Consider the following 15170-nt stretch of genomic DNA (forward strand, 5'->3'; position numbering starts at 1 on the left):
GGGGGCACTTGGCGGGATGAGCACTGGGTGTTATGCTATATGTTGGAAAATAGAACTCCAATAAAAAAAAATATACATATAAAAAAATATGAACACCAAAAAAAAGAGAGAGAGAGAGGAGAATAGAGGTTACCAAGGGTTGGTGCTGTGCTGGAGGATGGATGGAGAGGAGGAAGTTATTGTTTAAAGTGCGTAGAGTTTCAGTTTGAGAAGATGAGAAAGTTCTGGATGTGTGTAGTGGTAGTGATAGGTATACAACATTGAAACTAAATTACACACTTCAAATGGTTTAATGGTTATGTATATTTTGCCACAATTAAAAAAAACAACTGTACTAGAATATATAAATCTCTAAATCTCCAAATCTTAAAAAAAAAATCAAATGCTATGAAAAAAAATCACACAAGAAGAAAGAAACAGTCAAATGAGAAACTAAATCGCTGAAAACGTGCAATTAGGTTCAACAATGAAGTGGCACCTAATGGTTGTTAGCAAAACAAGAAACCAGTATTTATACAGTTTCAGGAAAAAATAAACCTCATATACCACCTTACGGAAATTTTATGCTGCTTTGGAATGTATGATTCCAATCCCTTTGGAAGGCAATCTGGTAATAAACATTTGATCTCATTTTTTAAAAGTCATATCCTTTGATTCGAGAACTTTATGCAAGGGGGCCACCTGAGGGGCTCAGTGGTTAAGCAACTGTCTTTGGCTCAGGTCATGATCCCAGGATTGAGTCCTGCATCAGACTCTCCACAGGGAGCCTGCTTCTCCCTCTGCCTGTGTCTCTGCCTCTCTCTGTGTGTCTTTCATGAATAAATAAGTAAAATCTTAAAATTAAAAAAAAAAACTTTTATGCAAGAAGAAGCAAAGCTGTGTACAAAGACATTAGCATTAAGATTTTGTTTTATAATAGGAAAATACAAAAGAATTAAAGAATAGTTAAATGAATTCTGACATATTAACTGTGAAGCAGTATGAGGTCACTAAAAAAAGTAAACAAGACACAGATAACATAGAAGCGTGTATAAAAAATGGAATAAAAAAAAACCCTCACATCCATGCTACATGACTATGATTGTATGAAATTATTCATAAAGACAAAAGCTAACTTTGAGGGTCTCGGGCACTCTACGTATCTTCTATAACTTATTCCTTATAACAGCTTTATGAGATATATACTCCTGTCCTAATTTTATTAAAGAAAAAACTTAAGACCCAGAGAGTCATTGGGCCTTATACACATATTGTATGTGTGTGTGTGGGGGGGGGGGGGGGGGGGGGGGGGGGTAGTCAGAATCTGACCATGACCAGTGTGACTCCAGACTATATGCGCATGGAAATCACATTTAAGAGAGGAGTAAGAGATGTAATTTTCTTGGATAAAGTTTTCAATAAAAAGTTAGAAAGTAAATCACGGCACACAAGTCTCAATGAAGTGCTATACTGTTTGCCTACTTCTCAATTGCACCACTTCTAAAACTCAGTAATATTACATTTATACAGACAGGCTGCCATTCACTTTCATTTTATAAAAATGGATTCTTTACAGTTGTGACAACATGAAAAAACCACCTGGAAGTCGGCTCTGTTTTTGCCCTAAATGTCTTTTTCATGCATAACTGCAGAGCATAGCCAAAAAGGCTTGCTAAATAAATCTTGTATGTCTGTGGAAATATTTCCTGGAGGCACAGCTCGCTACCACCACCATTTTGGAACTGGTCCTCACGGCTCTAAGAGCCGCGTATTGAAAGATGAAGATGTCCCCACTCACGTCCTCAAACTCCCTTCTTGTCTTGCGCTGCCAAAGAGTACGGCTTCCCCGCAAAGGGAAGGTAAGATTTTTGTACCCCTTGGATAGACATGAAAGAGCCTACAAAGTCCAGGCTGGCTGGAAGGCAAAGGTGAACCGTCATCACGGCAGAGAGCAGAGAGACGAGACGGAGGCCAAGGCCTCGGTATTTTAACAGGCAGAAATCCCTAAAATGCAACGATTGTCCTTCACAAATGGGTTCTGGGAACAGTCTGGGCACTCAGATACACCACTATAAAACATTCCCAATGCAGTTTGGGGTTAGAGACATTTGGCTTTCCGAAGACATGGCTGGCACCTGCCTCGTCTGCTGAAACATAATGTTCCTGGAGATAAGGACAATACGCGAAGGTACCTAAAAATAAACGGGGGGAAACACAGATCTGGTCCAGTATCCAGTAAGAGTGACTCAAAGACCATCACCATATAAAGTCAATTTACCAATAGTTTTTATAAGAAAAGCAGGCATGGCTGAAGGAAACCAGCATCAAGTGACGTAGGCCCCTACAAAACAAAGTAGTTTGGTAGCCTGGCCACAGCCTCTAGAAACAAGTGGTTCCAAAAAACCAGTTCCTCTCCCCATTTGTAAATGCTAGCCCTCCTCGACAAGTGACCTCTTTTTCTAAGAGCATGTTTACCGGTGCTCATGGAGCTGTATAGGGTTTTCGTAACACAGTCCAGAACCCCCACCTCACCGCCCCTGGAAGCTGGGCCCCCCATGGCTGCTCCACCTGGACGTTCCAGGGCACGGATATGGTGGTTGGCACAGGAGCACCAGGCGCGCTCAGATGGCAGCCGCTTGTACTCCTCGTCTCCAGCTCATCCTCATCCTCAAGGCTCAGTGTGAGCTAGCTAACTCAAGTCCTGCAGGCAGGTCCCAAACTCCAGGGACAATGTCCAGTCACCACACACGAGCCCAGAAGGACATGCCACTCTACCCTGCAGTCCATTGTACCTAATGGTCTAACTACACCGTAACTATAAGGGGGCTCTGCAACCCTCAGACAGTGCTGCCAGAACTGAAAGCCACTAGAAAGTAACCTCACTTGATTTTTTCTACTCAGTACGTTCGTCTCACAAAGGGCAGTAACAAGACCATGGACATGCTCTGTGAAGAATGAATGCGGCTCCAGATCTCCCATCTTCACACCACACCTCGGCTACCACAAGCATCTGCAGAGCTACTTCCATCCCATGTACTGATGTAAACATCTGCATTTCCCCCATCTACAGTTTACTGAAGCAAACATCCAAGTCCTTTCCCAACTCCTTCAAATTAAGACAAATTACCAAATGGCTGCCAGCCACTCAAGATATGACAATCTTCAATAGGTTTAGAAAAGTGAACCTTTTTTTTTTCCTTTTTCATTCGACACTGTCCTGACGAGACAGAAGGAAAGCATGACAAAAACTGGTTTGTTTTGAAAGAGGTCCTTCCCTTCCCACTTACAGAGAAGCAGAACCAAGGGCAGAAAAGTCTCTGGATATGGAAGGGCTACGTATTCTCAAATGGGACAAATACTCCCACTGGAACAACCATGGAACGTGCCCCCCCACAGACCCTCCCATCTCCCCACCCTCCCAAAGCCACCTGACCCTGGCTCTGCCCCTAGTCAGCATCCCAACCGACCCAACAGGGCTGCCATCTTCTCAAACTCAGCTCTGAGCAATAATACTTAGTCTTCTTTCTCCCTAGTCTGATCCTTTCCTTAAATGAAGGAAATAAAAAATGTGTCATATACAAATAAGACAGCCCCCTTCCCCCAGTACTGACAAGAAATGAATTTTAAAAACCAATACTTTTTATTTTTGTGCAAAGCAATATTTTAGAAGAGTACAGTCATATGGAGAATGATCTTGGCTGAACAGAACATGCCACAGACAAAAGAAGATGGGCCAGTGGAAAGGTTGATGGATCCAAGTTCATTTTAGTATTGGAGTCTCCTCTTGCCCACCCTACATTCTGGCAGCTGGCAGAGTCCTGACTCCATATGAGCCTAGAAGCCACTGCTTTAGTCCAGCCTGGTATTTTGTGCTGTCACTCACCTGTGCCATTGGCCAAGCCACTGTGGGTTGGGTTCTTAACGGGCTGGCGGTGCCGGTTGCTAGTACCGGGGCTTTGCTCACCGGCTGCTGTGGTTGTTCTGGCTGAACCACCTGAATGTCTGTGCGTCCTGGAAATTCAAAATATAAAGCAGAAAGATATAAGTCACTGTGAAAAAGAAAGAGGGATGTCCCATCTAAGTCACTGTATTCCCTCTCTCACTATTTATTGGAAATAAGACTTTAAATAGCCCCTCTAGTCTTTGAGTCCACAGAAGCTGGCTCTAAACAGAAAGACTCAGGTAAGCCTCCTTCTTGGTAATAGCCCAGAAGGCAACATTGGGTAAACTTTTCCACTTGAAGTAAACACATCCAGAGTGAATTGCCCCCACATCTGAAATAACTGGCAAAATATCCTGTGACCATCACATTATTTTTATTGGGCTCAAATGTAATAAATAAACAAGAATCACTGGACAGGCTACAGATGACTTAATTCTCCCATTAGGTAAAAAGAGCTCAAAACTCATCCAAATCCATTTTCTCTATAGCTAGAAACATATTTCCCTTGGGAAAAGAAGTCAAGGGGCACTAGACAACTCCAGCCAATGCATATGTTGACATGTTTCATCTAGAAAAGGTGACTTGATGGTCCATTCAAATAAATGAGGAACAAAGCACAAAGGGATCTATATCACAGAAAATGGCGGCATCTATAGGAGCAGAGAATCTGACAACTTCAGAGAACAATAGGCAGTATGCATTCTCACAGTCCTTAGTAGCCTGACTTCATTCACTCAGTGGAAATGTCTAACCCTCCTTGCCCTCAGTCCAGCCATTTTGTCAAAGGAGATTATTCTCCTACTTAGTCATTAACTATTAGTTTTCAAGTTGGAGTATTTAAATATTATCCAGGAAAGAAAACAACACCTCTGTCTAGGCAGAGAAACAGAGGTCCACAATCTGTACCATGTACATGGGGCAGCGAGAAATACTATCAAAAGGAATAACAATAACAATAGAAGTATAGAACATGCACTGAGCCAGAACGCTACGTAACAGATATCCATGGCATGCAGTGCACTTTATTTGTTTTATCTCATTTAACATGTAACCCTAGAAAGAGCTTACTGTTACTATGCCTATTTTATTTTTCCTTATCTAAAGAAAAAAAGAAAATAAGCAGTGGAGCAAGCCTCAAATCCACACAATCTAAGATCAAGAGTCCATGTTCTTTGGTTGGAGACTGGGCGTGGGTAGCCTGGACTGGAACTGAATCCCTTTCCAGGCTATTCTTTTCACTGGGCACATGACCGATGGTGAGATGAAGAACCCTAATGGAAAAAGGTCTCCTGCTGGGCTAGAAGGCTCCATATCGACCAGAACACCTCTGCTGGTGAGACTCTCTTATCCAGTGTGTTGGGACAAGCCCACAATACAACAAACTCGAAGGTTCCTAGGGGAACAAGAAGTGCCCCCACCAACTACCTTCACCAGCACAAGAAACAGACTTTTTCCAACAAGATGGGCATAAGCCAAAATATTAATAGTGATTATATCTGACTTTTGTAAATATGAATTCCCTTAGCTTTTCCTTTTGTGCTCTTCTAGAGTTTTCTAGTTTTCTTTCCTGAACTTGTATACTTTCGAGTAAGGAAAAAACACAATTTTTTAAGGAGGAAAACAGTTTTTCTTAGACCACAACTATAAGAAAGGAAGGAAGGTAGGAAGGAAAGAAGAAACCTAGCAAACTGTGGAGCTCTTCATACCTAAAGACTGCATGGCAGTTAAAAATGGATACAGAGGGCACAAGTGAGCTATGGAAATACAGATTTAATTTGGACTCTCTTTTTCCATCTTATTTTTCCCTGAGCTAATTTCATAAATCAAAAGCTGTCAACCACACCTCAGTCAAGAAAAATATTTCAAAGTCCCCACTTCATGGGAAGAAATGTTAGTATTGAGCATTTTACCACAACTCCTCATCAAAAGCAGAATGAGTCCAGATTAGTTCCAAAGGGAAAGACAGTCCTCAAACACTAGTGAATGTGTGTGTACATGTTGAGGGCCGAGAGCTTGACAGAGATAAAATTGGTTAATAAAAGGTTTATTTCAGCCAAAAATACCCTTAAAAGGACAAAGAAGCCTCTCTGATTTGGTACACACAACCCACAGCCGAGGGCTGTATCACTCAAGAAGCAGCAGGCTGTGTGGGCAGCATAGAAAAGGCGACACTGGTGTACACACACACACACACACACACACACACACACACACACTCAACAAGCCCATGATCACTTCCAGTCGAAGGCTCCTTATCCCTCCGAAGAGCAGCTGGACTTGACAACAGGGTGGGCCCCATTAACTCTCCTGGCTCCTCCCTCCCTTCCCCGAAAGGGCATGTGGGCAGAGTTGAGAGAGAATACTTTCAGAAATGTTTAACCACTAATGATAGCAGCTTGCCCTGAATGATGGGCTGCAGCAGGGCTGGGATTAGCCTGTAAACCAGGGGCAGCTGGGACCACTTGGCATGAATTGCTGCCTCCCTGGCCGCAGCCCACGGCCACCTCCACCCTCCCCCCAACACACACACACACACACACACACACACACACACACCAGATTTTCCCTTGCCCTAAATCGGGACTTTCCACCTTTTTTCACCTTGAATTACCTTTAAAATAAGACACTCAGAAAGAAGAGAAGGCCTCAACAGTTGAGGAAAATCTTATCTTCACCAGTTTCCCCTCTTGGAAGACTCAGTCAACCCTTACAAGATGGGATTGTGTCGTGATTAAAAGTTGGCCCAAATGCTGAAACCGCACACCAAAATCCAAAATAGTATCAAGACAAAAGCGAGACGATGGGGTGGAGATGAGCTGGGCTCCACCACAGGCAGCCTGGCTTCGGCTCTGCCAGTGACTTCAACTTTGGCCTGATCCCGCCACCATGTTGAGGGTGGGGATGGGCAGTGGGGGAGGGAGCATGGGTGGATTATGTTGCCCCTGGGGCAGTGAGAAGAAGATGGAACAGCAAAATTCCACAACTGCTTCAAGTTATCTAGTTACAGAGATTCAGCTCTCCTTACAGCGTGCCCCTCTCAGAATGCTGGGGTGATCATCTTTACTTAAGTTCCTCTCTCAGAACCTGAGGCCTCCATAAGAAATCCAGTCAAGGCCAGGGCCCTGGAATTCTCTCTCCACACTCCCAGAAGCAGATCTGCTGCATGTGAAGTCCCCCAGACAGCGCCCTGGGCTGTCCCTTAGCATTCAAGCTTTGCCATTCACAGAGGTGGCCTCAGTCCTCAGCTGTACTCTGACAGCTTGGTTGCTTTGGGACATCTTGTGTCACACTTCACGAAAGCCACTGAATAGCATTCGATTATTTTCTAATCAGTACGTCCTGTTCCAGGGCTAGCAACAAAACAGAAAGGGTCCCTGGCGCTTCCAGGTTGGTAAACACATGGAGATGTGGGTAGAGTACCATGCCTAGAGAGGGCACAGGAGCACTCCACCTTTTCCCCATACCTCACCTTATGTATCTCTTTCATCTGGCTGCTAAATCATATCCTTTATCATATCCTTTTAAAAAATAGTGAACGTTAAAAAACAAAAACAGAAAGAGTCCCTGACCTCCAGAAGTTTACATCTTCATGGAAATGCAGTGATCTGTAATCTTGCTCAGACACAAACCTGCACCACACTCTACAATGCTGACATGTGAGAGCCACTTGACCAATGAGTGAGCCTGCTGACAACCTGGCACTGTCTCTCCAGCGCAGCTTTGTTGGCCATCATCACATATGCAATAATTCATGTGCAGTAAACAAAACTCTGTTTCTTTGGTTAAAAAAGAGGCTAGCCCTAGCATTGGTAACATAAGTGAAAATAAAATGAACGTCCAAAAAACCAATGGCTCACAAGCCAGAACAAAAAATTTTTTGCCAAATTAAAAGTGGAATTCAATATTTGATAGTGGCTCAGAATTTGAGATTAAAAAGTCTATCATATTCTTCATGTGGAAATTGATTTTTAAAAGCAGTTGGTAGCTTCATCAAAATTCAAAATTCTTGCTCTTCCAAAGACACTGTCAAGAAAACAAAAAGGCAATCCAGAGACTGGGGGAAAATATTTGCAAAATAAGATATCTGATAAAGAACTGAGATACAGAAAATATAAAGAACTCTCAAAACTCAGTAACAACGAATCAATATAAAAAGTAATCAAAAGATTTTAACAAACATTTCACCAGAGACGATCCAGAAATGACAAATAAGCACAGGAAAGGGGTTCAACCTCATTAGTCAGTAGAGAAATATGAATTAAAGTCACAATGACAGGGGGCACCTGGGTGGCTCAGTGGTTAAGTGTTGGCCTTTGGCTCAGGTTGTGACCCCAGGGTCCTGGGATGGAGTCCCACATGGGGCTCCCCATAGGGAGTCTGCTTCTCCCTCTCCCAGTCTCTGCCTCTCTGTGTCTCTCAAGAATAAATAAAATATTTTTTAAAAATCACAATGGCCTACTATCACATGCCTGTTAGAATGGACACAGTAAAAACAGACAAAAGAAGCAAAAGCAGGGAGTACTGAGGAGGATGGACACAAAGCACCTGCAACTCTAGAACACTGCTGGAGGGACTGCAACGTGGTATAGCCACTTTAGAAAACAGTTAGAAAAAGAAAAGAAATGAAAATGGTTTGGCAGTTTCTCATAAAGTTAAATATGCACTTAGCATAAAAATCAGCAATCCTACTCCTAGGTTTTTACCCAAAAGAAAGGAAAACACATGTTTCCATAACCTGTAGGCAAATGTTTATAGTGACTTTGTTCATAATTTCCAAAACTGTAAACAACCCAAAGACTTTCAACTAGTGAACGAATGGACAGACTATGGTACATCCATACAAGGGAATAGTATTCAGCAAATAAAAGCAAACAAACTACTAATACATGCAACAACACAGATTCATCTCGAATGCACTATGCTGACCAGAAAGACTAAAAACTATTCATTCCAGTTTTATAAAATTGAGGAAGAAGCAAGGCAAATGTATAGAAAGAAAACAGATCAGTGTTCACCAGGGGCTGGAGGTAGAAGGAGAGGGTGCCTACAAAGAGGCACAAAGGAAATTTTCAGGGAGATAAAACTGTGTGTATCTTTTGAGTATGGCAGTAGTTACCGGACTGTATGCTATTTTGTCAAGACCCACGGAACTATACATGGCAAAGGATGAATTTTACTGTATAAAAATTACTAATTTTTAAAAATCAATTTGTATATTTCAGACACTGCAAAAGCAGTTCATCATATGAGAAAAAATAAAAGTGAGAAAGTTTTAAAAGACAAGTAACTTGTGGGAAGATGCTCGAAAAAAAAACACAGAAAACAAGAATCTTGATAAGAATGTACTTGAGGTGATATTCAAGACTCTCCAAACACTCTGTATTAATAAATGAGAGGATTCTTCAAAGGCCAGGAACACACTTCTCCCCAATGTCGAGAATTTCTGGCTGACTGGACACTGGGTGCGTGGCATAACTTTCTATCCTGGTAAAAAGAGGCCCGGGATACAAAAGGGAGATTCTCTGACCTCAGATTCAGGCCCCTTAGTATTTGAGCTCAGCACATGAGAAGTTTCAGGGTATAACAACTAACAGTGAGTTTTCCTCCATTTACAAAAACAAATCAACAACTGACACAGAGATTAAAATCACCTAATATACTTAAAACCCTTCACACATTCCAATTCAGGAAACTGATATTTGCCTGATGACTTGACCCAAGAGGGTGGCTGTCCTGCCCCTCCTCCAAGGCCTCTTACTGGGCATTGTCTTTTAATAGCAGCATGGAAACAAAACTGAGTGAGGCTGGGCCACTTTCCAGTAAGACAGAACCAGCAAAAAAACAGGCACTTAAAATAGAAGCACTGAAAGAAAAAAAGGGGGAGGGGGATTGGGAATTGGTGATGGGAAAAGAAACAGTTTCCATCATTCAGAAAGGAATCGATAAGCAAACCTGCTCCCACCTACACCCTCAATTCTTCCTCTCCATTCAAATGTGGATTCAGGGGAAACAAAAAAATAAGGGAGGGATAAAAAAGAGAGGTGAAAAGGAAAGGTGCAATTAAGAGTTAAAAATGGGACCATTCTAGTCATTCCAAGGGTAATTTATAGCTCCATTCCACACCCTACCTCTAGGTTGCCAGCCTCAGAAAAGACAGGAAAGGTAAAAATAAAACTGCTGCCAAGTCCATTCTACATTTCGGAAAGACAACTGATTTACGTTTGCCCAACCTGGAGTGCAGAGCAATCCTCTCAACAGCGGCAGCTTTGGGAGACTACAAGACTCAGCTTACCGAACATACAGTACATTTTGATTCATCTAACCTGATCCCATGTTGTAGGTCAAGAATACTAGAAAAGAATGCTCAAACACCTTCCCACACATGAAAGGGAGTTGAAGTTCAGGGGAAGTATTAATTCACTTGTCATTCTACCCAGCTGCTGCAGCAGTGGATACCTGATATGTCCCATGGCCTGAGATGGCACGAGGGCACAAGATGCTCCTGTGGTAAGCACTGTGGGCCACCAACTTCCCCTGGCACAGGAGGAAGCTGTATGGGCAGACCCTGAAAGGGAGGCAGAGCCCCACCTTGAACAGGTTAAGCCAGAAGGGCGTCCCCGCCTTCTTCCTCCTGAAATCATCTCTCATTCGAGCATCCCTTGCACTACAGCCTCAGACCAACAAGGACTATAGGGGACCCTGAGGTACTGGGGTCAGTAGTACATTCGGCAGTTATTTCTGTGTTCTGACCCGGCAAATCACAAAGGCAGAAATCCAGCTCCAAAAAGAGTATAGTATGTTCCTTGGACAGTCCTCAGAGTACTTCCCTGAAGTGCTCCTGGACATAATCCACAGCCTTTGCTGATCTATTCACTTGGCATACGCTTTTCTGGATGCCCAATCCAAATCCTGATCTATATGCCTCCTTTCCCAGGCTATAGTAAATTCCTTTGCATTCTCTCACAAAGCATTCTAATTTTTCCCTTTGTGGCACTTCTACTTGCAATTATGTATTTGTTTGTGTGTTTATTTGTTTGATGTCTATCTTCAATAAGGTCCATGAGGGCAGGTACCATGTCTCTTTTGGGACTCTTTGCATAACCAGCACCCAGCATGTGCCTGGCCCCACAAGAAGGCATATAAAATTTTTTGCTGAATGAATAAAAGCAGCAGGCTGTCGAGTTCAAAAACACTCTTGGGCCTGTAATATCTAGTACCGCCTATATTCTTTGCAGTCCAGTCACTCATCACCTCCTCATCTCCCGCCATCCCTTTAGAGAATGGAATCTATGCCCGGGGATGGAATCCAGAGTCTAAGAGGTAATTGAGAAGCATCAGAGCTACCGCCTTCCCGAAAGACCAGCTCCAAGCATCATGTGAAAACATTCTCTAATATCAGGGTCTAGACATAAAAATCATTTCACTAGACTCATGCCCACACACATATACTAAAATTGTGAGACAATCTCCAAATCCAACCAAGTTTTATTTGGTGTGGGTTTTTGTTTGTTCTTGCTGTAATTTTCAAACACACTTGAAACAGGTAAAGAGTAGGCGAGTGACAAGACGTGAGACTCTAGAGAGACACCTTCTGCAGCAGATGGAGTTTCTAAAATAACCCCTCCTCCCAAAGATACCCCACCTTAATGCCTAAAACCAGTGAATTAGACAAAAGATCACACCTTTGATTATGTTATACAGCACAGGTGACCTTAAGAAATGGGAGTTCATACAAGCAGCCTGATCTAACTGCACAATCTAAAAGCACTATGCTTTCTCTAGCAGGTGTCAGAAGTAGAGAGCAAAAAAGAAAATCAGAGAGACCCAAAGCTCAAGGGGGCCCCTACATGAGAAGGAATGCAGGTGGCCTTACAGACCTGAGAGAGGCCCCAGTTAATAGTGAGTAACTACACTGGCAACTAACTAAAGTCTACCAACCACAGGATGAGCTTTGAAGCAAAGCCTTCCTTAGACTTTCCAGATTAAATGCAGCTTTGCTAACACCTTGATTTTGGCCTTGTGGGACTCTGAGTAGACGAGCCAACCAGGCAACACTGTGCTGCTACAGAACTGCGAGCTAAAAAAACATGATCATTTTAAGCCCTAATTTTGTGGTGATTTATTACACAGCAATAGAAAACTGATACAGCCTCTCAATACAAATAACCGTCAATTTCCAAGCCTTGGCCCAAATTCTGATTGCCCTATTTGACTTCAGAAGGTCTTATGCAGCAGGTGTGGTACAGCTCTGTGTGGTCAGGGCTCATCTCACAGCAACTGCATTTCTGTGGTGCAATGTCCTTTATGAGACACACTTCTAAGATTCAACAATCACTTGGGAATTTCAACTGTATATAAGTGAGGTAGTACTGTTCTTAATGGGTAAGTATCATTCTCTTCCAGGAGAATTCAGGTACAGGGACTTTATACATTCTTTTCCCCAAAAAAGACATATTTATGGGTCAACTTATGTCTGATTGCAATGTCAACCTTAAAAGTTGCAAGGATTTGAAAAGAAAACTCCACGCAAAGGGCCCAATATGGGAATATCAGCCATGAAGAAAAAACTGAACAGGAGAGACTGAGCGGCAGTGGGAACCCACCATGCTCTTGGCGGTTAGGCTCAGCCTTGGAAAGCACAAGGCAGTCCTGATAAAAAGTCTCCCCTACACCCTGGGCCCCTGAAATCATCACTTCTCAGGAGTCGTGGCGCCAAGGAATGTAAACTAGTAGCAAGACCCACCCCGAAGTTTTGGCAAATAAGGACCAAGAACATAAGACTCTTTCAACTCAACAAATATTTATTGAGCTGCTGCTACGTGCAGCAAGGCACTATTCTAGGCTCCGCTAAGGACAGAAAGATAAATAATGCACAGATGCCTTTAACATGGTATTTGGCTGCAAATCTGGCGCCACCCCCCTGCACCCTCTCCCCTTCCAAAAAGAAGTAGATGGAAGAAGTTACTCCTCAATAGCCTACAGTTCATTCTTTTCTAAGCGTAAAGCAAAACTGAGTAATAGGGCTTAAAATAAAACGTTTTTAAACCTTTTTAAAGGTAAAAATTTGAAAAAAAGAACAAAAACAACAAACAAATCTGGTCTTAACTTTCTCCTCCTCCTTCATAAAGTAATTATTTGCACTACATCCCACCCTAGGTTTTCACTAATCTCATCCTTTTAATTTTTGGTCATTTTGCCACTAAAATGCTATACTTTCAAACGCTATTTATCCACACAAAGTAAACTCAACACATTAAAAAAAAAAAAAAACCCAACACATTAGATGCGCTAAAAAGTAAAGCCAAACAAAATCTTCAGACAGGGAGCAAGTGAATAAGTTCCCATTCTCTTTACACCGCTGGATGCAGAATTTCACAGTCCATTGTCAAATAATCAGCGAGTCTAAGATGACTTCAATTCATCAAGACCAAGAAAAGGCACAGCAAACACAGGCTTAAAGTGCAAAGTCAGCCTATAGATACGAAATAAAACAAAGAAGGCAGGACAGACAGAAACTGAAAAGTCAAGAGGATGGTGAAAACAACTCCTAGGATATCAAGAATCAAAGACACATAAATGGCCTGTGGCAGTTTCAAAACAGATGCTATCATGCTGGTGTTTTAAAAATTTAGTTAAGGGATCCCTGGGTGGCTCAGCGGTTGGACGTCTGCCTTTGGCTCAGGGCGTGATCCTGGGATCCTGGGATCGAGTCCCACATCAGGCTCCCTGCATGGAGCCTGCTTCTCCCTTACCTGTGTCTCTGCCTCTCTCTCTATGTCTCTCATGAATAAATCAATAAAATCTTAAAAAAAAAAAAAAGAACAAACCCTATGGGGTGCCTGGGTAGCTCAGTCAGCTAAGTGTCTGACTCTTGGGATGTCTGGGTGGCTCAGTGGTTGAGTGCCTGCCTTCAGCCCAGGGCATGATCCTGGGGTTCTGGGATTGAGTCCCACATTGGGCTCCCTGCATGGACCTGCTTATCCCTCTGCCTGTGTCTCTGCTTCTCTCTGTGTCTGTCTCTTGTGAATAAATAAAAATCTTTAAAGAAAATGAAAAATATAAAAATAAAAATTCAGTTAAATGACACTGCAAGCAACCCTACCCAAAATACAAGGAGCAAAAAAGTTGAAACTAAATGGGTGGGAGGAAAATATGCCAAGCAAATACCAAACAAAAGGAAGCTAGGATAGCTATGCTAATGTCAAACCAACAGACTTTTTAAAATGATTTTTACAAATAAGGTATAATTTACATAGAGTAAAATTTACCCTTTTTAAGGGTACAGTCTAACGAGTTGTAACAAATGTATACAATCATGTAACAACCACCACAATCAAGACACAGAGCATTTCTATCACCCCCAAACATTTCTGGTGCCCTTTTAAAGTTAATCCCACCACCCACCCCATCGATTCCTAGAAACTGCTGATTGGATTTCTATCCCTATAATTTTGCCTCTTCCAGAATGTTGTATAAATGGATTCATACACAATGTAGCCTTTTGTGTCTGGCTTCTTGCACTTAGCATAATGCTTTTGAATGTCATCTACATTGTTGTAGGTTGTTCCTTGTCATCGTTCAGACCAAATCAATTTTCAGAAAAAAAGCACTAAAAAAAGAGGATTGTGAAATAAGGATATAAAGTTCAATTTGCACATAAACCATATTTCAAATTAATAGCATGGATCCAGTAAAATAATCTTGCAATGCATAAAGCTTAAGTTCATGGACACAATCCAGCCCCACCTATTGCTGCCCTCATCTCCTATTTTCCCACCACTCCCTCCACACCAGTCCAACTAGCTTCCCTACCCTTCCTCCAACTCTAAAGGCCTTGGCAGAAGCCATTGCTCTAGCCCAAATGTTCTTCCTCCCAGATATCCTCATGGCCAGCCCTCATCTTCAAATCCTTGCTGAAAGGTCATCTCCTTAATAATGCCTCTCCTGACTGCCTTATTTATTTCTGCATCTTGTTAAATAATACAGTCATATGTATATTTGCATGGGTCAGATTTATTTTTTAAATAATAAAGATCAATAAAGCCAGAAAAAAGAGGAACACTGGGATTCTGCATTATAGAAGCCAAGGCACAGGATGTTTCCAGAAAGAACTAATCTGCAAGGTTAAACCTGCAGATAGGTTAGGTGGGCCTTTGTGGCTATAATCTTGGCAGGATGAGAGAACCAGATGCCAGAATGAAGTGAACTAATACACAAGGGGAAATAAGGAAGGGAAGCCCAAGGAATA

General features: G+C 42.3%; 1 protein-coding gene across 1 annotated transcript in view; it reads right to left on the reverse strand.

Annotated features, from left to right (window-relative positions):
* Positions 1–15170, reverse strand: part of WWP2 (WW domain containing E3 ubiquitin protein ligase 2) — a 120500-nt gene that overhangs the window by 50893 nt on the left and 54437 nt on the right. The window contains exon 6 of the mRNA NM_001284474.1: positions 3863–3990. Within this exon, the coding sequence (NP_001271403.1) occupies positions 3863–3990 (128 nt within the window). The remainder of the gene's footprint in view (positions 1–3862; positions 3991–15170) is intronic.

The sequence above is a fragment of the Canis lupus genome, chromosome 5, assembly GCF_011100685.1.
Source record: "Canis lupus familiaris isolate Mischka breed German Shepherd chromosome 5, alternate assembly UU_Cfam_GSD_1.0, whole genome shotgun sequence".
Classification (NCBI taxonomy): domain Eukaryota; kingdom Metazoa; phylum Chordata; class Mammalia; order Carnivora; family Canidae; genus Canis; species Canis lupus.